Raw genomic sequence first — 24,642 nt, forward strand, 5'->3', positions numbered from 1 at the left:
AGCCACCAAAACCTATCTGCTTTAATTTGATCGTGAAACATTTGAACATCTAAAGTGTCTGTTCTTCCAGGTGGCTTTGACTTGGACATAAAAGGCTGGGGAGGTGAGGACGTTCACCTCTACCGCAAGTACCTCCACAGTGACCTGATCGTGATTCGAACGCCAGTCCGCGGGCTATTCCACCTCTGGCACGAGAAGCGCTGTGTGGACGAGCTGACCCCCGAGCAGTATCGCATGTGCATGCAGTCCAAGGCCATGAACGAGGCCTCGCACGCCCAGCTGGGGATGCTGGTCTTCAGGCACGAGATCGAAGCACACTTGCGCAAACAGCGACACAAGACCAACGTGAAGAAAACCTAAAAGAAGCCCCCGCGCACCGCACTGGGAACCTGACGCTGGCGGACAAGGCCCATCGTGGAAGCAAGCTGTTTTTTGCAAACCGTTTTCTGCAACGCAAACCGAGACTCCCCCCCACCCCCGCCTTGCCCCCTCTGCGCGTTGCAATAAATATTGTTCTCCTGCAGCCGAAGGGAACGTCACACGTGTGCCACGGGTGGAATTTATGGATTGCAACATTCACAGCTTCAAGGTCAATCAGGGCTTAATGCAGAAAAATTCCGTGGCTGATGTGAGACAGTGAATTGACTGATGGCCCCTTCAGATTACCGACAATTACAGCAAAGCAATGTCTGTGTGTGTGTGTGTAGTATTTATATATTCTCATTAAAAGGATGACTGCCTTGTGTTGAGGATTTATTCTGAAAAGTGATTCAAGGGTCTGAAGTGGTCGCTGAAGCCAATCATGAATCACATGCTAGATATGGAGGAAGAAACCCATTTGGCCCATCCTAGCTCATTCATCCAGAACTGCCCTAATCAACACTCTACCGTATTCAGAAGTCCATCCCATGTGTTGATCACTCCTATATTGGCCTTTGCTAGTTTTAACTTGTGGGCCCATGTCCCTTTGTCACAATTTAATTTGCTTTTTCTATTCTGTTTGCTATCTTATCCACCTCTATAAGATCAGTGACCTCATTTCAAGGCTGAAGAGCACAAGTTTTTTTTAAAGCTTTCTTCCGAACTCGGTCTTCTAACAATACAGATCAGTCTCTGGGCTCGTCTAACTGCATCGTCTCCAGCAATTGAATGTTTCCCTGTGTCTCGGTGACCAGAACTGGACGCATTAGTCACAGTGGAATATGACCAGTGCTCAGTGAAAGAAAGAATTGCATTTCTAAAGCGCCTTATCATATCTCTGAGTGGCCCAAAGTGTTTCATGGGCGATGATTGACTTTGAAGTGCAGACTGCATCACATTTTTTCACAAGCAGCGCTGGGATGAATGACCTGTTTTTGGAGGTGGTGGCTGAGGGGGAGAATGTTGGCTTAGGCACTGGAAGACGTCTTTACTTTGCTTCGAAGATTTGAAGAGTTTACGAATGATGTCCTGTGACTTGTGCTCTGCTGTTTTGGGCTGGAGAGGTCAGCATTGTTGTATACTGCACCACAGTGATTGGACCCGTTAAGTGCTCAGTCTACTAAAACCCCGAAATTGCTTTCAACTTCATCCGTGGTCGTTGTGACGCACCACTCGTGAAGTACTTGCATTGCCCATTTTTTTCCTTCCTATGTGCAATATTCAGTGCTAAGTTTCATCTGCCGCCATTTGGGTATTTTGCCGAGCCCATTTTATAGGTCTCTGGCTGTCTCCTCAGATAAAAATAGGATTGTTTCAACTTGCTCCCAGTCAAAAACTGAACACAAAATATCAAAGTGTTTTGTAAACCAAACATGTGTATTTTAGTGAAAGTATCGGAAGGCCCGGCCGATTCCAGACTGAGCGAGCTCCGTGCTCCCAAAGACTCGAGGGCCCAAGTGCTGAACCTATTCTCACCAACGCAGGACACGTTGGGGCTATTTTCAGTCCAAAATGTTCCGTGTGGATTGATTCCAAAACTGCTCTTCAAAGCTTCAGTTGCACTTTTGTTTGTTTGCTTCATGACCTCTAGCACCCTGCTATGTTTAAAGTGGAAGCCTTACTAACAAAACTATCCTACATTGCCGTGAGGCCATGGATAAACTATATGGTTATGAACAGTGTACATTTCTGCCTTAGAATAGTTTCTCAGTCACAGGAGTGGTATCTCCAGCATACATCTTCCCAACTGCATCTGCGATAATCGGCTACATCATAAACTACACCTCATAAACACCTTTTGTCTTTTTATGTTATACACTCCATACAGATGCAGGAGTTAGAGTAAGAGAAAAAAAAATCAGAATCTACAGTTATCATCCACTGGTACCATGAAATTTATTGAGATATAATCAACCATTTTCTATTGATGTATTTGTTCTAAGTCATGACAGTGAGTGATTTGGGCCAGAGGACTGTTCTTGGCTATCTCAGACTGACTGGGAAGATTATAGGTATCCGAAACGAGTTTTTTTTTTAAACATTAATTCTCGGGATGCAGGCATTTATTGACCATCGCTAGTTGTTATTGAGAAAGTGGTGGTGGGTTGTCTATTTGAACTGCTGCAGTCCATGTGGCGAAGGCGCTGAGAAGGAGGGAGGTCCAGGATTTTAACCCAGCGACGATGAAAGAATGGCGATTATATGTCCAAGTCTGGATGGTGCATAACTTGGCATTGCCATGTACCTGCTGCCCTTGTCATTTTAGGTGGTGGCGGTCATGGGTTTGGGAGGTACCGCCAAAGAAGCCCTGGCGAGTACATTTGAGTTTGCTTCACGCTGAACAGAACAAAAACCATTAAGGTAACTACTGTTGAAGTTAAGTTTGAGTTTGTGAAGTATTTGAGGTTCGAACAGAAAATGTCTGGAAAGGTACAATTCAACTTTTTCCTGATATTGTGTCAGGTGTCCAGCATTCTTGGTCACTTTTTTTCCTCTCTACATTTATATTTGAAGCTATGCCAATGAGCTTATAGCAGTCAGTGGCAGTGTCCAGTATCTTGCAGGTATTTTGTATTTCCAAAGCTACTGAGACCAATGGTATACAAGGACTATTCGGGTATCAGCCGGCAACCAATCAGAACTCACTCGCCACCCTGAATGCACAGCTCACGTTCAGCAACACCACCACTTGTTGAAAGAAACTAGGTTTGACATTTTCAGGAAAAACAAAGCCTTAAGGATAAAAACTTTTCCTTAGGAACAAATATTTACTAGGACCATAATACTTGTGTTTGTACTCATTCTCAGGAGGGGGAGGGGGGAAAAGACACACAAATTGAGTTACCAAAGGTTGTGCGATTCAAACCGGATCTCATTAAATCTAGTTTGCACTTTACAATTGTAATTTCAATGTTTGTGGAAAAATTAGAGCCTTGTATTCTTTCAGCTAACTATCACAGTGGGATGAATATCTCCGATTTTTTTAAGGCATGATAGTGAGCAATAGCGATTTCCATGGAAACTTCTAATTAAGTGCGTGGTTTCCATCTGTTCCCTTTAGGCCCTCATCATAACTTATGCCAACACCCCAGGTAAGCAGACACACGCAACCACAGTGCTCTTCCTGACCCACGGTCAATGCTGCCCATGTGTTGACTTCCATTAATCACAATAACGGGAGCCAAGTAGTCCCGTAGCTTTTTCCTTTCCCTCCAGAATGAGCTGCTCCATGGTATTGGTAAGAGGGAGAAGGGAGGAGAAGGAGGGAGAGAGAGAGAGAGAGAGAGAGAGAGAGAGCGCGACACACACCTTCCCCTCTTCAGTAAGGTTGGAATCTGATAAACTTGATAAATCCAGGGTATTATTTTAAATGTTAAATGAATTTTGTAAAATACCTTGGACCAAACATGTTAATAGTTAAAATCTATGCAGTATTTGTACAGTAATAGAATGTTGATTTATCAGGTTTGTGGATTGCTGCCAATATTTTTGAAATTGTTTAAAGCTTCAGTGTTAAGTGTCGTGTTTACATTAACTGGATTTTATAAATGTTTAAACTTAGGGCTGGGCATTCTCAGTTTAGTAAATGACATACCTAGATTGCACACTATTGATCACAGGGACCCATCATACTCACTTCCAGTTCAGTGCATTCCTATATACCTGGATCATACTTTCCTGTCCCGTTGTACACTTCAACTGAGAAAAGTAATCTAATCATAGAACCGTACTGCACAGAAGGCGGCCATTTGGCCCATCAAGCCTGTGCCAGCTCGGAGAGCTATCCAATATGTCCCACTCCCCATAACCCTGTATTTTTTTTCCCTTTTCAAGTATGAATCCAATTCCCTTTTGAAAGTTATTGAATCTATTCCCACCAGCCTTTCAGGTAGTACATTCCAGATCAGAACTCACTGCAGAAATAAAATTCTCCTCCTCTCCCCCACTGGTTCTTTTCCCAATGATCTTAGATCTGTGTCTTCCATTTACTGTCCCTCCTGGCAGTGGATAGCTTCTTCCCCATCTACTCAAAGTTCTTCACAGTCCACGCTCTTCAAGTACTAAGCTGGCCCAGTTTCGGTTTACAGTGACACCTGAAGCTTGCTTAAAGACAATGACACAGGAATCACCATCTGGATTTGTTCAAGATAATGCACTTGGGTGTTCAGGACACATGAGCAAGACTGGAGCTTCTCAAGGTCACCTCAACGTGACATAGCCAGGGTGCATTACAAGATATATTATCAAATTATTTGTGGAGTGTTTTTTTGTGTTCCGATGTTGGTGTGCAGCTGCCTCGTGAACCCCATGACTGCAGCAGAACTGCCCTTGCACCACGTGATACTGGAATGCGCTTGTGCCCTGAAGAACAGTATGGTGCCTATACTTTGCTTCAGAGATCCTCAATTATCTGAACCTCAGACTGGGCTGCTTGTTTTTATATAAATTGACCAATTCCATCAATGAAGGTGCTTATGTTACAGCCCGTGTCAAAAATAGAACAAGTCAGAGACACTGTCGAGCAGTCAATACAGACCTCACCAAAGATTTATGGGATGTCAGATGGAATACCTGGAATTATTATTTATTTAAAATACGGGCAATGGAAGAAATTTACTTTTATAAACCCTCATCCTCCGTTTTAAAGCCAGCATCAACTTAACACACACATTTTTACGATTAGAAACTAAAATATTTATGGAAATATAAACAAGGGCGGAAACTGAGCTTTAAGTTTGGGTGAAAGATAAATTGCACACCAAAGCTTCCCTTCACAGTGCTGTGTTTGACCAGTGGTGCTGTTAAGCTTAGTACAAAATTCATGCATTAAAACAGACATGTGCCCAGCCCTATCGCAATTCATTGTAGAAGGTGTTGCTTGTGTAAGGTGTAAAGTTTAAATTTTTTGCTGTTCTGTAGATTTCAATGTACTTTTTAAATGATGATCATTTATGTCCCTGTAAAATACTGTACAGTAACTGAATTCAGGTAAGCTTAAGTTGTGCTTTTTTGGGAGGGTTGTTTTGTAAATGCTGAACAATGAACAAGTTTCGTAATAAATGTACAAATCCTGTCTGACTGCTACAAGTGGCATTTTCGCTAAAGGCAACATTCCCCCCACCCCCATCCTTTCTAGGTGTTTCTGGAGCATGGACCTCAGTAGGGTGCGCTCACCCATTTTGTCATCCATCCTATTTTCTAATGCCAAGAACATAACATAAGAAATAGGAGCAGGAGAATGCCATACGGCCCCTCGAGCCTGCTCCGCCATTTAATACGATAATGGCTGATCAGATCCTGGACTCAGGTCCACCCTTTATTGTTTAAGAAACTGACTGTTTCTGTCTTAAATTTATTCACTGTCCCAGCTTCCACAGCTCTGAGGCAGCGAATTCCACAGATCCACAACCCACAGAGAAGAAATGTCTCCTCATCTCAGTTTTAAATGGTCAGCCCCTTATTCTAAGACTATGCCCTCTACTTCTAGTCTCCCCTATCCTCTCTGCATCCACCTCATCAAGCCCCCTCATAATCTTATACTTTCAATAAGATCACCTCTCATTCTTCTGAATTCCAACGGAGTAGGGGCCCAACCTACTCAACCTTTCCTAATAAGTCAACCCACTAATTTCTGGAATCAACCTCGTGAACCTTCTCTGAACTGCCTTCAAAGCAAGTATATCCTTTTGTAAAGATAGAAACCAAAACTGCACACAGTATTCCAGGTTGGCCTCACCAATACCCTGCACAACTGTAGCAAGACTTCCCTGCTTTTATACTCCATCCCCTTTGCAATAAAGGCCAAGATTCTATTGGCCTTCCTGATCACTTGCTGTACCTGCATACTAACCTTTTGTGTTTCATGCACAAGTACCCCCAGGTCCCACTGTACTGTAGCACTTTGCAATCTCTCTCTATTTAAATAATAACTTGCTCTTTGATTTTTTTTGTCTGCCAAAGTGCATGACCTCCAACATTATACTCCATCTGCCAAATATTTGCCCACTCACTTCACTTGTTTATGTCCTTCTGCAGATTGTGCGTGTCCTCCTCACACATTGCTTTTCCTCCCATCTTTGTAGCATTGGCAAACTTGGCTACATTACACTCAGTCCCTTCCTCCAAGTCGTTTATATATATTGTAAATAGTTGAGGTACCAGCACTGATTATCAACCCGAGAATGAACCATTTATCCCTACTCTCTGTTCATCATGTGCCACATTTCCCATCAGTACCACCTCCGCAACTTACACCTGTTCATTGTTGCTCGATGATGGAAAAACCAGGAGTAAGGTTTGAATGGAGGACCAGCGCAAATTCCCTTAGTGATGGAATCGCGCAGGGTTGGTGAAAGCTGCAACATGGTGACATGTTGCATGGTCCTCTAAACCCCTGCAGAAATTGGAATCAAACAGCAGCACAGCTTAAATATGCCAAATATGGACAGTTTTCAAATGTTTAAAACCCAGGTACTAGGCACCACCAAAACACTTTCTGCCTGGGGCTCTGTGCATCTCGAGGCAAAAAAAGTCAGTTCCCCAAGGTGGCATATTCAGTTAAGGCTAGTCCAAGCAAATATGGTTGTATGGCAAAAAATCTAGGCTGAAAAATCAAGTTGGAGGTGCTGTCTTTCAGATGAGACATTAAACCGAGGCCCCGTCTGCTCTCTCAAGTGGATGTAAAAGATCCCATGGCACTATTTTGAAGAGGAGCAGGGGAGTTATCCCCGGTGTCCTGGCCAATATTTATCCCTCAATCAACATAACAAAAAAACAAAATTATCTGGTCATTATCACATTGAAGTTTGTGGGAGCTTGCTATGCGCAAATTGGCTGCCACGTTTCCTACATTACAACGGTGGCTACACTCCAATAGAACTTCATTGGCTGTAAAGCACTGAGCATCCGAATGCGCTTTATAAATCCAAGTTTTCTTTTACAATTGCCATACCTGCTGGTATTGGTGTGTTGACTTGTATATATATATATATACACACACATACACACACGTCAAAACAGTGGTCATAATTCCACTTTATTAAATACAAAGTACACCGATAATCGGTGGGACAGCAAATGGCTTAGATTCTTTTCAGAGTTGGACCCTACTCGACTATCTAGAATACAGGCATGGCTTTTTAGATGTACTTTTATTTCTAAATCATGTGAATGTCACAGTTCATTTTTAAATTGGCAGCTGTATGAAAATACATTTCTTCCAATATATAACCTGATTGAGGCGTGCGTCACTAATACATTAGACAGAGGTCGCATACAACCGAAACAAATCAACTTTACAATATATCCAGTATATATTAGTAAAATAAATGGACTTTTACAAACAGCTTACATACTTTGTTACACACTCTACCTTAAAAGGATTCCTAATCTACAATATATACCATAAAACAATGTTCTCGCCCCCTGCAAAAAAATAGTAACAGCTATAACCCTGAATGTAAACTCATTTGTTCTTGGGAAATAGATACATCAGGTATAAGTGAAAGATATTGTCCACTTTGAATGAGATCTATATTCTTCCTGCACAGTGATATATCTTCAGAGGAAGTGCGATTTCATTTCTGGGCCCAGTTACCTTGCTCGACCGAAGTGAACAGTTTGAAGACTACAATGGCACCTCCTGGTTCGGAGGGACTCAGTTGAAGAGAGAGGCATAGTCCGGAGGATCCCTGCACTGGCCACATGGGTCAAGCAAGAGCTCGGCACCCGCTAATGTGATTGGCTCGTCCTGTCAACAGTAAGGCTGAAGTTTAGGAAACAGAGCAGCTTGTGTGTATTGCCGACACGAGAGCAATGTTCAGCAAATCAAAACAGACAGTACACGCCTTTAAAATATGGAACGGGCTCAATACATTTCCTCACATCTTTCAATCATATGATTAACCTTTCACCCATATGTTGATAGTATATAGCTTAAGGTGTTTTGGTTTGGAAAGTTTCCAATTTGTTCCCGCTCCCAGCTTCGGAGTCAGACACCAACAAAGTCATCCAACCCAAACTCGTGAATAAAGCAACACGATCTCACAATATCAGGAGTTCACTAGTTCCATCTTAAAAGCAATTATATCTCTAGGTTTGTTACGATTTAGCGTTGGAAAGCTGGAAGAGCAAGAAACTGAATGAGTAGTGGAGTCTGTGAGAGTAGATAATCTAAGGAATGCATTTCATGGGCTGTTCCATGCTTTTATGGTTTAGAAACTTAAAAATACCCCGCTTCACCTTTGGGGGTGATTGCATTCTAAAACCACACACATTCTCATAGCAGTAATGGAGCGCTATTTTACCGAAGCTGCAGTCAGAGAGATGACCTCGCAGAACGTGCTTGGACTGCTTGATTCAGTGAAGAAGGTGGTGCACTTGAACCCCAGGATTGCTGGTCAATTCCATTCGCTAGATAGAGCAGGGTACCCAAACAAAATGGCTTCTATCTCTGGGAGGAATGGGAAAAAGAGACAAAAAAGACATCTTCCACTTTGTTCTTTTATAGATGCATCTCCTGGCAGTAGTGACCATTGAATCCCCTCCATTGTGGACATGCAAGCACACTGCAAAGAATGGGAGTTGCTAGATTATCTACAGTAGCTGCCTCTCTCATTTCCTTGAAAGCAGTTAATCACCCAGGAGTAATGATTAGCAGCCCTCTCAGGAAAAACAAAATTACCCGAGGGCACTGTCCCTTTGTGGACTATTATTGCCCACTGTGCCATTGCCATCACCAATAAAGTGACGTCACTGTAGAGAACCATTCCAGGTGCTTCAGAGAGAGGAAAAGAAGGAGGTGCTAAGCTCTTGCAGGAGGATTAGGTGGTGACTAGAAGCTTAGTGTCAGCTGTGGCTCAGTTGGTGGCCCTTTCGCCCGAGTCAGAAGGCTTTGGTTTCGAGTCCCACTCCAGAGACATGAGCACATAAATCTAGGCTGACACACCAGTGAACTGCTGAGGGAGTGCTCAACTGTCTTTCGGATGAGACATTAAACCGAGGCCCCATCTGCCCCCTCTGGTGATACTCTGTGATATGTCAGATGGGTTTTATCCAGTTGCACAGGTATTTGATAACCATTCTGAGAATCCCATTAAAATTTCAACCCCAAATATTACGCGCTGCAATCGTTGCTAACAAAACATTTAACTGAGTTTTCAAAATATAAAAGTGATTTCTGAAAGGGAGCTTGGAGCAAAACGCAAAACTACATAGTGAGCAACATTTTCGTAGAACTTTGACCAAATGTTAGCGACGAGGAACTCCTCCATTTATCCCATGGACAACGTCTGGCCCTATCGTGACTCTGCCTGAGGGACAAGAAGCAACAGAGCCATTTCTCGCTTCTTGGGATTGAAATTTTTTGGGGGGGGGGGGGGGGCGTGGAAGGAAGTCACCGACAACAGATTCAGGCTTGATGCAATTCTCTGGACAATTGTAGAGTAAAACCTGTGCATTCCGTGTAGTGAAAGGCTACACAAATAGCACCGAATCTTCAATACAATCGTACATCTTACATCACCGATGCTGCTGCTCCATCTATAACTGACATCTCTTGCCCCCCCCCCCACCCCTCACAAAAAAAGTCTATTTTGCTGCTCCCCCCCCCCCTCTTCCCGACCACGGGGTTTCCCCTCTCCATTTAAACCGGTAACTTCCGGCACGGCTCTGCAGAGGAGTCGGCAAATTTTGCACCGATCAGTGAGCTCATTCAGAGCTGGCCACTTGCCAAAAGCTCCCTTCAGGCGAGTGCACACAGGCTGCTCAACCACAGGAGCCATCACAGCGGAGTCTTCACATCCTGCCTCCAAGTAACGCTCGTGTACACGCACACACTTCCAGCGAGGCCCAGTGAACAGCGATCAGGAACAGAATCTCCAGCCAACCGCTCTCCTCCCTTCCCCTTATCCACGTAGGCTGAACTGCTTTGCCGAGCACAGATTGGCCAGCAAAAGCAGAACCTTTCCCTCACCTGAACGGCTCTCAGTTGAAGATTACATTTAGCCACTGAGCCAGGAACAGACAGAACTTAACCAACCACAACAACAACTTGCATTTATATAGCGCCTTTAACGTAAGGAAACGTCCCAAGGCGCTTTACAGGAGTACTGAGATTTAAAAAAAAAAAATCGACACCGAGCCACATAAGTAGAAATTAGCACAGGTGACTTGGTCACAGGAGATAGGTATTAAGGAGCATCTTGAAGGAAGAAAGAGAGGTAGAGAGGCAGAGAGGTTTAGGCAGGGAGTTCCAGAGCTTGGGGCCTAGGCAACAGAAGGCACGGCCACCAATGGTTGAGCGATTATAATCAGGGATGCTCAAGAGGGCAGAATTAGAGGAGCGCAGACATCTTAGGGGGGTTGTGGGGCTGTGGGAGATTAGAGATAGGGAGGGGCAAGGCCATGGAGGGATTTGAAAGCAAGGATGAGTATTGTGAAATCGGGGAGAGAATCCTTCGCAGTTTGAGAGAGAATGGCGAGAAGCCCTTGGCATCTTACCTTGTGATACTCCACCAGTTCCGCTAGTGTCGTGTGCTGCAATTGGTCTACACCGAAGAAGGTGTAGGAGTCCTTCGAGGAGTCAATGAGGAAGTGCTTGAACCCGTCACTGCTTCGGTAAGACAGGCAATAACCGATCACCCGCTCACTGACACGGATTAGGAATGTCCCAGCTCCTTTCTTGTTCAGAAGCTCCTCAGACTCTTGCCTGGTTATAATTCCTATAAATAAAATCACAGCGGTCAGTGCAAGCAAACCGGCAATATCCCAGGTAGGTTGTGGTTAAAGACCTTGCATTTATACAGCGCCTTTCACGGCCTCCGGACATCCCGAAACGCTTTACAGTCAATGAAGTACTTTTTTTAAAATTTTTTTTAAAGTGTAGTCACTGTTGCAATGTAGGAAACACGGCAGCTAAGTTCCCACAAACAGCAATGTGACGATGACCAGATCATCTATTTTAGGTGTAGGTTAATCACCTCTGTTAGTAATAGAATTGACTCATTTTGCAGAGAAAAGTGGACTGAATTATAATAGTCACTCTCCAAAGCACAACTAACAATCCCATAACCCCTGTAATTAAAAGTAATTTGGTACAATGAGTCACTAAATCAGTGACCCTGGTTAAGACGAAGGTTAAAAGAAGTCTTCGAAAGGAGAAACTGTTACCACTAGCAGTAGGGGCAGTAACCAGGAGGATGCAGATTGAAGATAAATCGGCAGAAAAAAAGCCGGATGGGAGATGAAGAATTTTTAAAAAATGCAACGAGTTATGATCTGGAATGTGCTGCCTGAAAGGATGGTGGAAGCAGATTCAATAGTAACTTTTAAAGGGGAATTGGATAAATACTTGGAAAGAAAACGTTTGCAAAGCTAATTGGACAGCTCTTTCAAAGAGCTGGCACAGGCATGATGGGCCGAATGGCCTCCTTCTGTGCCATGTGATTCTAAGTTGAGCTCATTTTCTTTGGAAAATAGATTTTGGAAGTTTCAAGATTGAGGAGAATTCCCTGTGATAAACGATTCAAATAATAGGATGGACAAGCTAACTAGTAGAAAGTTAAGAATGGGGATGTTAAGTGGAACTATTCTACCCAAAGGATTAAAGGGTTGTCAAGTAAGTTACTACGAAAGTTTACAAAAGAGAACAGTGGTTGTGAAATAATTGTATGTGTTTCTGGAGGAAAAGAGAATTGAGGGAAATGAAAGCAATAGGTGGTGTTAAAATATATGTTTTTTAAATGTAGACTTAGTAGGCCCAATGTCCCTGTTCTTAAAGATTTTTGTATAGAGAGATAAGGATAAAGGATCGACAATAATGAAAATATAACAAAAAGGGGAGAAACATTGAAAGTGAACTTGACAATCTCTAGATCTCCAATGCCTTGTACATAAAGCCATCACCTCATGCATTACTGAGTCACTCTGACCAGAAGGTCATGGTTTCCATTCCTAGGGGCTGCCCAGTCAGAGATTCCTGCTGGAGCAGCATTCAGACTCATTGAAGCATACAACACTCTTACAGGGCTCGACAGGGTAGATGCAGGGAGGAGGTTTCCCCTGGCTGGGGAGTCGAGAACCAGGGGTCACAGTCTCAGAATAAGGGGTCGGCCATTTAGGACTGAGATGAGGAGAACCTTCTTCAGTCAGAGGGTGGTGAATCTTTGGAATTCTCTACCCCAGAGGGATGTGGAGGCGCAGTCTTTGAGTATATTGAAGACTAAGATCGATAGATTTTTGGATATTAAGGGAATCAAGGGATAGGGGGATAGTGCTGTTGAGGTAGAAGATCAGCCATGATCTTATTGAATGGCAGAGCAGGCTCAAGGGGCCGAATGGCCTACTCCTACTCAACAATAACTTGTATTTATGTAGTGCCTTTAACAGTGAAACATCCCAAGGCGCTTTACAGGAGTATTATGAGATTTTAAAAATTTGACATCGAGCCAAAGAAGTTGAAATTAGCGCAGGTGACCAAAAGCTTGATCAAAGAGGTAGGTTTAAGGAGCATCTTGAAGGAGGAGAGAGGTAGGTAGAGAGGTGGAGCGGTTTAGGGAGTGAGTTCCAGAGCTTGGGGCCTAGGCAACAGAAGGCACGGCCACCAATGGTTGAGAGATTATAATTACGGATGCTCAAGAGGGCAGAATTAGAGGAGCGCAGACATCTCGGGGGAGTTGTGGGGCTGAAGGAGATTACAGAGATAGGGAGGGGGCGAGGCCATGGAGGGATTTGAAAATTAGGATGAGAATTTTTAAATTGAAGCGTTGGTTAACCGGAAGCCTCCTGCTCCTATTATGTTCTTATGTTGGCCACTGCAATTTGTCCAAGCATCCCTGGGCACAGGGAGTGTGGAAAAATAATTTTGCTAGGGTTCCTGCCACTGCAGTGTGCAGGTGGCAGGCCTTGATGCCCTCTGTATGTAAATAGGGCATTGACCCCACACACAAAGAATGATAACCTCAAGAGTCACTGAATGGGATGGGAGAAATACAGATAAGAGTATAAATGGAGAGATAGGAGAGATTTACTGGTTAACAACTTATATTTCTATCGCACCTTTAACGTAATAAAACGTCCCAAAACGTTTCACAGGAGCATTACCATAAAAGAATTGACACCTATACAAGGAGAGGTTGAGGCAAATGGCCAAAAACTGGGTCAAAGAGGTAGGTTTTAAGGACCGCCTTAAAAAGGAGGAAAGAGAAGTAGAGAGGTGGAGAAGTTTAGGGAAGGAATTCCAGAGCTAAGGACCAAGGTGACTACATTTCAAAAGTACTTCATTGGCTGTAAAGCGTTTTGAGACGTCCGGTGGTTGTGAAAGGTGCTATATAAATCCAAGTCTTTCCTTCTTTTAGCCATGCATTGTACTATTTCTCATTTGTTATGACCTTTGGGTGAAGACATGTTTTCGGGTAGAGAGGGGTAAATTGTATGATTTCACACTCACAGCAACTAAAAGTGCAGCTCAGGAATTCTAGCACAGAGTGCGTGGCTGAGACAGCACGATCGAATATATGGAGCAAATCATTAACTTTACCCCATTGTCCCTTTAAATTATGTTGTGAGAAACTTCCACTTAACTAAATGGTCTGATCAGCGGCAATAGCAACAGAGCTTCATTCAGTACCTTCCTTCAGTCTCGTGCTCCAGATTTCAAAAGTGTACAAAAAAGTTTTTTGAGTTAATATTTTTGAATTCTAAATTGGTTGCAGTTGTAAAGTGATAATTACCACACTAAACTAATTGGGCACGTGATTTATTCTGATTTAATTTTGGAGAAAGGAGACACCAAAACATGAGGGGGGGGGAAGGGGGGGGGGGGAACACATTGCAGCACACACCAAGCGTTACACCTCCTGATGATTGGCAAGAGTGTCTTGGCAATTCAGGCAACTAGAGGTCTGGTCAGTCTAGTACAAGGGCAAAAGGGCCACGGGAGGGTAAATAGTGTGCGAGTGCGAGTGTCTGTACGCACAAATGTCTGGGGTGCGGTTAGTTTTATTCATTCATGAGATGTGGGCTTCACTGGCAAGGCCAGCATTTATTGCTCATGAGAAGGTGGTGGTGAGCTACCTTCTACAATGGAGTGGCTTGCTGGGCCATTTCAGAGGGCAGTTCAGAACAGCGGAGGCCGAGGGGAGACCTCATTGAAGAGTATAAAATTATGGAGGGGCCTGGATAGAGTGGATAGGAAGGACCTATTTCCCTTAGCAGAGGGGTCAACAATCAGGGCACATAGATTTAAGTAATTGGTAGGAGGTTGAGGGGATTTGAGGTAGGCCGTTTTTTTCCACCTAGAGCGTGTTAGGAGGTCCAGAACTCACTGCCTGAAAGGGTGGTATAGAAACATTTAAAAAGTACTTGGATGTGCACTTAAGTGCCATAACCTACAAGGCTACGGACCAGGAGCTGGAAAGTGGGATTAGGCTGGAGAGCTCTTTGTCAGCCGTCACAGACACGATGGGCCGAAATGGCCTCCTTCCAAGTAAATTTCTATGATTCTGTGAAGAGTTAACCACATTGCTGTGGGTCTGGAGTCACATATAGGCCAGGTCGGGTAAAGGCAAGCAGATTTCCTTCCCTGAAGGACATTAGTGAACCAGATAGTTTTTTACAACAATCTGGTAGTTTCATGGTCACCATTACTGATACTAGCTTTGTTTCCCCAGATTTATTTAATTAATTGAATTTAAATTCCCCAGCTGCCGTGGTGTGATTTGAACTCACGCCACCGGATCATTATCCAGGCCATAGAGGTAATATAACAAATCCAATAAGTAGGAGCACCCATTCAACTTTTCAATAGATATTTGTAGAATTACATTTGATTAGGACTATTAAAAAATTCAACATCACACAAGCTCCAATTCCTCTCAGAAGAGTAAATCAGGGACACCTGCAACACAGAAGCTATGTGCATAACAAAAAAAACGTAATCCTTTCACAACATAAATTCAGGGTGATCGCTCAGAGAGAGATTATGGCTGGTGGTGGCCTTTGAAAGGATGTTGTACGGTGCAGTAGAGACTGCACTCCTAAGGCTGGGCATCATTTGTGCTTCAGTCGAGAGGACCTATACGTCGCATCCAGCTGTACCTTTGACACTGCCAATACAGAGTGCTGAAAGTGGAAAAGTCTTTGATTTCAACATTCTCATCCTGGTTTACAAATCCTTCGCCCTCCCCATTTCTAATCTCCTCCAGCCCCACAACCCCCCCTCCCACCATCCCCAGATGTCTGCACTCCTCTAATTCTGCCCTCTTGAGCATCCCGGATTATAATCACTCAACCATTGGTGGCCGTGCCTTCAGCTGCCTGGGCCCCAAGCTCTGGAACTCCCTCCCTAAACCTCTTCACTCTCTTTCCTCCTTTAAGACACTCCTTAAAACTTACCTCTTTGACAAAGCTTTTGGTCATCTGTCATAATTTCTTATGTGGCTCGGTGTCAAATTCATTTGTTTTATCTCAAAACACTCCTGTGAAGCGCCTTGGGATGTTTTAAGATAAAACAAATAAATCAAAGGTGCGATATAAATACAAGTTGTTGTTGTTTGAATTCCCAAGCATGGGATAGTCTTTCAATTTCGAAACATCCTTTGTCCTGAAGAGCAGCTTCTGAATTCATCTGAACCTCTCTTTCCTTTCAACCAATCTCTTCCACTTCAGAAGCCCGCCAACATTTCTCCCCCCCACCCCCCTCCTCTAATGCAAGAACAAGACAGACAAATGTGGAATCTCCAACTGCGCCCCGCTAAAATCAGCTAACTCAGCGGAGAAACCAGGGATTGAATGGGATCTGGCACCAAACCGGGACATGCTCGCTAAGCTATCCCAGGGGGGAGAGTAGTGAGAGAGGGAGAGAGAGAGAGAGAGAGAGAGAGAGAGAGAGAGAGAGGAGAGAAAAAAATGAATGCTAGATTTAAAAGGAAAGAGAATTCAATGTTGGCTTACCGTGGAACCAGGGCGCTATGACATCACAGTATTTTTCATAACCTGCTCGAAGTGGGATCTGCTGTTCTCTGAACCACCTGATGAGGCTCTCCTTGCTGTGGTTGCTCAGTTTCTGGGGTTGTGCATCTTTGCTATGGTAGTAATAGAGATGCACACTAGCATCAATCAAATTACAAGCAGGGAGGAGCACCTTCCTCTCTTTAGTTGATACATCAAACTTTCTAATCCTCAAGCGATACAATTGATATTTTGACTCTGTGCTTTTCTGATATCCAAGGTTACATAGAATGTACGGCACAGAAACAGAGGCCATTCAGCCAACTGGTCCCAACCGGCAGTTAAGCTCCACCAAGCCTCCTCATTTAAAACAGATCGTAGTGCTTTTTCATTCATCAAGGCTTCAGTTAGTGGTTTTGGAAATACAGCATTATTATGGAGCAATGGAGCAGAGGAAAGAGAGGCAGAGAGGTTTGGGGGTGGGGGGGAAATTCCAGAACTTGGGGCCTAGGCAACAGAAGGCACTGCCATGGTTGAGCGTATAATTAGGGGTACTCATGAGGGCATAATTAGAGGAGCGCAGACATTTTTTTTGGGGGGGGGGGGGAAGGGGGAGGGATTGTGGGGCTGGAGGAGATTACAGAGATAGGGAGGGATTTGAAAACAATGATGAGAATTTTGAAATCGAGGCGTTGCTTAACCGGAAGCTAATATAGGTCAGCGAGCACAGGGGTGATGGGTGAGCGGGACTTGGTGCGAGTTAGGACAGCCAAGTTTTGGATCACCTCTAGTTTACGTAGCAGGAGATAGTTTCTGATTCCTGCGTAGATAGAGCATTGTGCAGGCAGCAGCTCCTGGGAATTGCAGTCTCACTGAGGGAAAATATACACTGAAGACCTCCAAGTGGGAGGAGTCAGCCAGCCAAACAGGGTGGAAACATCTGGGAGCAGGGGAGGGAGGAAACTGAGCCAGTGCCACACAGTGTCTTGGATGGTCAGAGCCCCAATGTGATGCATTGTGCTGTTCATGAAGGAGTGTGTTGATGGATAAGTTTACAACTTTTTTTTTTGGTCAAGTTTGTGTTTGCCATGTGACTTAATTTGATCTTTAAAGTGCGGGAAGAGGGGAAACACATCTTTGCAGCTGGCTTTGAGAGATTTTATTTTGCTGCAATGTGATTGGGAGATAAAGTAACTGCAATGCGGAAAATAATAAATTCGGAAGAAATTCTTTTCCCGATCAGATTTAAATGCTTAACCAATGATTTAAAAACTGACCAACTTACGCCATTGAGATCGATATTAGGTGCCTTAGGTGACAAGAAACAACTGTTGGATAAGCATATCATCAAAGGGTGCAATGGGTGGCTATGAATCAGTAAGGAACTTTCGAACCTAAAACTCAGTCTTTATTGCACTGCAGTCCCGGACTCAGAATTTCGACACGGTCTTCTGAGCCTGCCCAAGGAACAGGACCTGTGGCAAACCCACTTTGTCATTCAAGCGTTTCAGAGCAACTACTCCTCTCACATGGTCTTCTGTTTTACTCACTTGGCCCCTGACACACATCTGCACTGTGGGGGGGGGGGGTGATTACACATCAGCCTTTCAGAGGTTTCCAAACACGCTCTGCATTCCTTTCCACTGAGCCCACCATTGCTTATCTTTCCTCCACTGAGCAAACAGCCAGACGCCGGGAGTGCAAATGTCCAGCGCACGGCCTTGCCAATCTTTCCCAACTGCGAAAGTGGAACTCAGGCTTTGCATGGGCAGAAGACCTTCAAAAGCCACCCACAACAGATTAAGCTTTGTTTGGAAACATGGTGCTGCCCTGCGACAGTGAACAGAGCCCAGACACCTCCCGACTGTGTGAACATGTGACGGCCATGGATGGATGTGGATGCACGGCTCGAATGCGGCTATTTCAGTCCGGTTTCGAATCCATACACTGAACCTACTGTTTTTGGCATAATTTTTAATTTCTCATCCTTTTTTCAAATCCCTCCATTGCCTCGTCCCTCCCTTTCTTTGTAACCTCCTCCAGCCCTATCATCATCTATAAGCCTCGGATATCTTTGCGCTCCTCCAATTCTGGCCTCTTGCAGAGTCTCAATTTTAATCGTTCCATTATAGAAACATAGAAAATAGCTGCAGGAGCAGGCCATTCGGCCCTTCGAGCCTGCACCACCATTCAATAAGATCATGGCTGATCATTTACATTGGTGGCCGTGCCTTCAGCTACCTAGTCCCCAAGCTCTGGAATTCCCTCCCTAAGCCTCTGCACCTCTCTACCTCACTCTCCTCCTTACAACCTACCTCTTTGACCACGTTTTTGGGTCCCTGTGCCACTATCTCATGTTACGAGGCTCGTTGTCCTTTGATAACGCTCCTGTGAAGCGCCTTAGGACATTTCACTAAGTTAAAAGGTGCTATATAAATGCAAGTTGTTGTTGACGCCCCAAGAACTCGATTAACAATGGTTCACAGCTACACTGCTGCATGCTGCAGTCACTAGTCCTGTCAATGGGAGGTGCTAACCACTCTAACCTTGGTCTACCAATGCTGGACCTTTAAAATAAAAATTTCAGTGCTGATAATATTTTAAGAACATTCGTGGGAGAAGTAGATATTTTGACCAGCAGACAAGCTCGTGTTTTTGTTCTAGGATAAGTTTGGATGAAGGCGAACTTATAGCTCACTCATTCTCATCCTTCTCAAATACCAAACGTTACCTGTATTAAAAGGAATTAAACGCCCTGCCAACTCGGTTGGGGCCTACAGTACTTGATATGTGTGGAGCTACAACAACATTGTCTCAAAGTGTCATTGTTAATCAACATCCAATACAATCGGGCCTCGTCGCTTCGCAAACTGCTCACCTCACATCGCACTTCTTCTGATTACCGTACCTCCGGGGCGGGACGGGAGGCTTCATTGGTGGCTGGGGCTTTTGGAAGTTCTGAGAGATTGCAGACACTTTCCCCCTCTCGATCCCCTTGAGAGAGTGGCGTTTATAGTCAGCCCGTGCTTGCTTAGCAATCGACCGCCTCCTTTCATCAGCTGCCTTGGATTTCCTTACTGCCAAAGAAAGCACATGAGAAACGACACTGGATGAATGAGGTTTGTGCAGGTCTGCGAAGGTCAGCTGTCGCAAGATCTCACCCGGTCGGCATGAATTTCGCTCCAACGAAAATCTTTGCCGCACCAGTCAAAACAAAAAAAAAACCTCTCTTGGTACATGCAAACCCTTCAGATATCAAAAGTAGAGACATGCCAAATCAAACCATGAGCAACTGGGAGAGACAACATAAACCCCCCCCTGCACAGCAAATCAATTAAAAAAAAACAAGGTCAGGTGTATAATTTAACCCTTACATCAGCAGCTTGTCACTTAACAGGAGGACCTTGAGATATCTCTCAACCTCCTACACAAAGAAAAACCAACAAGGAAAATGGGAAAGCGAATGCTGCACTTTTCCCCAAAACAGGCTCCAATCAAGACTAGAGGATTTTAGTTTTGGCTGTTTCTGAAGGAAAAGTACAAATGCTCATTCACTGGCTGCTTACACCCGCGCAATTTGGTGGGTACAGTTGATGCAATATGGAGTCTTAACCTCGACCCCATAATGGCCTAGTCCTGACTTATTGCAGTGTCGGCTGTGGCTCAGCGGGTAGCACTCTCGTCTGAGTCAGAAGGTTGTGGGTTCAAGTTCCACTCCAGGAACTTGAGCATAAAAAAAAATCCAGACTGATCCTCCAGTGCAGTGCTGAGGGAGTGGTGCACTGTTGGAGGTGTCGTCTTTCAGATGAGGTGTTAAATCGAGGCCCTGTCTGCCCTTTGTGGATGTAAAAGATTGCACGGCACGATTTCGAAAAAGAGCAGGGGAGTTATCCCCGGTGTCCTGGCCAATAATTATCCCTCAAATCAACATCACAAAACATTATCTGGTCATCATCATATTGCAGTTTGTGGGAGCTTGCTGTGCGCAAGTTGGCTGCCACGTTTCCCACATTACAACAATGACTACACTCAAAGTACTTAATTGACTGTAAAGCGCTGAGATATCCAGTGGTCGTGAAAGGCGCTATATAAATGCAAATCTTTCTTTTTCTTTTACTGATGCTTGAAGGCGGCTCATAAAACAGAAAAACTTACATTTTCAAGGTATCCCAAAGTGCAGTGAAGTTATGCAGATAAAGGCGATAGTCAATTTGTACACGAGGGCCACAAACAGAAATGAGGTAATGAGCAGATCATCTGTTTTAGTGATGTTGGTTGAAGGATAAATATTGGCCAGGACACCAGGAGATCTCCCTGCTCTTCTTTGAATAGTGCCATGGGATCTTTTACATCCACCCGAGAGAGCAGACGAGGCCTCAGTTTTAACGTCTCATCTGAAAGACAGCACCTCTGACTGTGCTGCACTCCCTCAGTACATAGAAACATAGAAACATAGAAACATAGAAACATAGAAACATAGAAACATAGAAACATAGAAACATAGGTGCAGGAGTAGGCCATTCGGCCCTTCTAGCCTGCACCGCCATTCAATGAGTTCATGGCTGAACATGCAACTTCAGTACCCCATTCCTGCTTTCTCACCATACCCCTTGATTCCCCTAGTAGTAAGGACTTCATCTAACTCCTTTTTGAATATATTTGAGTATGTACTGCAATGAAGTGCCAGCCTAAATGATGTGTGAGGCTTGAACCCACGACCTTCTGGCTCGGCGGGTACAGTACATACATACATAAATATATATCCTGACTCTCCTCGCACAATCGCTCTTTTTGTGAGTTTTGTTCAATTCGTTTTCAATTCCCCCGTGGCCGTGGGGCTCTTAAGAGCCAAAGCACAAGCATATTATATATATTATATATAAAGAAGATGACATGTTTGTGCTTTGGCTCTCAAGAGCCCAAAGGCCACGGGGGATTGAAAACGAATTGAACAAAAAAAACTCACAAAAAGAGCGATTGTGCGAGGACAGTCAGGACTGGTCTGGTGATCAGTAACATCACAAGAAACTTCGCATCAGTTCATAGTTTTGCTTCTACTCATTTGGTTAGCGTTCCATAACTTATAATGCAGCAGGCTTAAAATATGTTCACAAGGGTTCACTGCAATGTCCCATTTTGCTCCATATATATATATATATATATATATATATATATTTTTTTTTTTATAAAGTTAGCTGCAAATGGCTGGGGTACCTTCCCATCTTCTTGGCTGGGAAATTCCAGGATTAGTGTCTGCCTGCCACCAAATCACTTCTGCATGAGCCATGGTTGACCCCACCAGCAACCACAGCCTTTGATCAAGGGGTAAGATTTGCCGAAATCTTTGAATTAAGTTTTGAAACCCAGAAACCTTCCGTTCCTGCTCAAATATTGGATATTAAGCGAAGCAAAAGTCACTGTTTGGCTGCCGTGTTTCCCTACATTACAACAACCACTTTAAAAAAACGAACTTCATTGGCTGTAAAGCGCTTTGGGACATCCTTCGAGTTGTGAAAGATGCTGTATAAATAGGAGTCCTTTCCTTTACCTTTCCCAATAAACAAAGAACAATTTTCATCAAGTAACCGCCGGACACTTGTGACTGGTGCACACCATTTAAAAAGAAGCATGCGGAAAACATTACGGAGATACAAGAGTAAAAGAACACCTGCTCCCCCAATCGAAAAGCGATGTCATCTTAAACTGTAACAAAGACCCAGCGAGAGAGGCGAACACAACATAAGAAATAGGAGCAGAAGTAGACCATTTAGCCTCTCGAGCCTGCACCACCATTCAATAAGATCATGGCTGATCCGATCTTGGTCTCAACTCCCCGCTCCCCCATCTTTCAAAAATCTGTGTATCCCCACCTTAAATATATTCAATGACCCATCCTCCACAGCTCTCTGGGGTGGAGAATCCCAAAGATTTATGACCCTCAGAGAAGAAACTCCTCATTTCCATTTTAAATGGGCAACCCCTTATTCTGAGGAGAGGAGAACATCCTTTATGTTCTGACTGTTCGCATAACATCATGAACAGGTCAAGCTTAAAAACTGCTTGTGGGATCTTGCTGTTCACAAATTGGCAGTTGCATTTTCCTACATTACAACAACGACTACACTTAAAAAAAAAAAAAAAAGTACTTCACTGGCTGCAAAGCGCTTTGGGATACCCGGAGGTTGTGAAAGGTACTCTAGAAATGCAAGTTATTTCTTTCATTATAGCTCCCAGTTTGCAAACTGCAGGGGTTTCACTCGGCCTCAAGGAAGCCTATTTAATCTTCTCCAATAATGGCATTTCTTTATATAAGTATGACCTCATCCCCATTAAAATGTTTTTTAAAAAAATCACAATTTTGCTAAACTATGATAAATCGTATTGCTACAAATGAGAAACAAAATCCACTCTTCAATTGACCTGCACTATTTAAACATGGCCAATTACTCATTTAAAAAAAAGGAAAGGAAGACTTGCACTTATATAGCTCCCTTCACGACCACCGGAGTGCTCTACAGTCAATGAAGTGCTTCCTTTTTGAAGTGTCGTCATTGTCGTAATGTAGCAACAGCCAATTTGCACACATCAAGCTCCCACGAACAGCAGTGATAATGGCCAGATAATCGTTTTTAAGATGTTGATTTAAGGATATATATCGGGTCGGACACCGGGGAGACACCTGCTCTTCTTCGATATAGTGCCATAGGATCTTCTACATCCACCCGAGAGAGCAGATTGGGCCTTTGTTTAACGTCTCATTCGAAAGATGGCACCTCCGACAGTGCTGCACTGGTGTGTTAGCCTAGAATTTTGTGCTCAAGTTCCTGGAGCGGGACTTGAACTCAACCTTCTGACTGAGAAGCGAGTGTGCTACCGACTGAACTAAAATGGCAACTAACAGCCACAAAACTCATACTGATAATCAAAGTGGAGAAATTTAGAAAAATAATCTATTTGTAGACCCCTTCAAGACATGCACAGGTTATAAATCTTTCTATCCACAAACACAAACTCAAAAGTAATTGACTGGATAGGTTAGAACTGGACAGATGGGGATTACTAGGCCTGTTGTCGTCATCATTAAAAAGCTGCTCTGTTCGACAGTTAAAAGCAACCCATGCTCGCTAGAAGAAATCTCTTGGGGCTTTGTAGCTTTGCCTCCGGTCAGTGATCCAATCATTGCCTCGCGATTAGTCGAGGTGGCAGCCAGGATTTTGCCTCATGCAGAAAGTACGTCAGGCAATTTGTTGCTGTTTAATGTGCTGATCAAAGCTCCTTTGTTAGAAGACGGACTGGGTACAAACATCTGATTCTCTCCCATTCCCCATACCAAGGGGATAGGTCTTTGGTGCCAAGGCTACTTTGACAATAGCCAGTGTCAAATGAAATGAAAGAGCTAGAGGATTTTGACAGAGGCACAGAGCCTACCTATCCAACGCTACAAAATCAATGAGCAACTTCAACTGTGTTTCTTTCAATCAGTAGCATGATACAAAAACTAACACGTTCTCTTCAAAATCAGCAAGATTACTTTTCAGCATTCATGACCAGTCTTGGGAGACTTTGGAACGTGAGAAGGTGTCAAACATATGGTTGAGGAGTGGGTATTGCTGCAAAGATCCATCACCAGAATGTGGGGCTGAGGTTGCAAGCTATAATTAGAGCAATACCAAATTAATGCATGTTTCAATGAACATGGAAAACAACACTCTGATCATGGTGTGTTGATGGCAATATTACAACAGAAACAGAATGGAGAGAAAAAAAAACTTAGGAAAGGCATTAGCTGCCAGTTAAATAGTATCTTCACAAATCAAAGTGCTAACAGTGGAATCAGAAAGCTTTGGCTCTGCTAAACACTGACCCCAAGATCAGAGTTTTTCTCCTGCTTCACATGCATTAAATCTTAACCAGCAGGAAACCACACTAATGCAAATCCTGGGCTACATTCACTGGTGCATCAATACAGGACCACACTGATGCAAATCTTGAACTATTGTTGGTCGTGTACTGAGCAGTAATCTCCTCCTGAAGGCAGGCTTTGGAGTTTGAACTTTCGACTGAAGTGGAGCAGCACAAGCAACCGTAATCCCAGAACAACTTTGCAGGTAAATCCGAGCACTTTCAGGACTGTTGCATGTACAGAGTCACCAATGGACCACTGCTTCCTTTGCATGTGGAGGAACAAATAAGGAATGAGCACTGAACGTCCCACTGTAGTTACATAGAAATCATCACGGTCATATTAAGCAATGATGAAATGAACTGCAGAAC

General features: G+C 43.8%; 2 protein-coding genes across 5 annotated transcripts in view; one reads left to right on the top strand and one right to left on the bottom strand.

Annotated features, from left to right (window-relative positions):
* Positions 1-5,488, top strand: part of LOC139249536 (chondroitin sulfate N-acetylgalactosaminyltransferase 1-like) — a 178,193-nt gene extending 172,705 nt beyond the window's left edge. Inside the window, exon 8 of the mRNA XM_070872476.1 lies at positions 71-5,488. Within this exon, the coding sequence (XP_070728577.1) occupies positions 71-360 (290 nt within the window). The 3' untranslated portion in view covers positions 361-5,488. The remainder of the gene's footprint in view (positions 1-70) is intronic.
* Positions 5,489-7,459: 1,971 nt separating this feature from the next.
* sh2d4a (SH2 domain containing 4A) overlaps positions 7,460-24,642 on the bottom strand; it is a 51,559-nt gene continuing 34,376 nt past the window's right edge. For all 4 annotated transcript variants that reach the window (XM_070865959.1, XM_070865968.1, XM_070865950.1 and 1 more), the window contains exons 6-9: positions 19,247-19,445; positions 16,372-16,502; positions 10,921-11,141; positions 7,460-8,170 (exon numbers count right to left, since the gene is read on the bottom strand). In XM_070865959.1, coding sequence (XP_070722060.1) covers positions 8,078-8,170; positions 10,921-11,141; positions 16,372-16,502; positions 19,247-19,445 — 644 coding nt within the window. In that variant the 3' untranslated portion in view covers positions 7,460-8,077. The remainder of the gene's footprint in view (positions 8,171-10,920; positions 11,142-16,371; positions 16,503-19,246; positions 19,446-24,642) is intronic.

Source organism: Pristiophorus japonicus, chromosome 2 (assembly GCF_044704955.1).
Source record: "Pristiophorus japonicus isolate sPriJap1 chromosome 2, sPriJap1.hap1, whole genome shotgun sequence".
Taxonomy (NCBI): Eukaryota; Metazoa; Chordata; class Chondrichthyes; family Pristiophoridae; genus Pristiophorus; species Pristiophorus japonicus.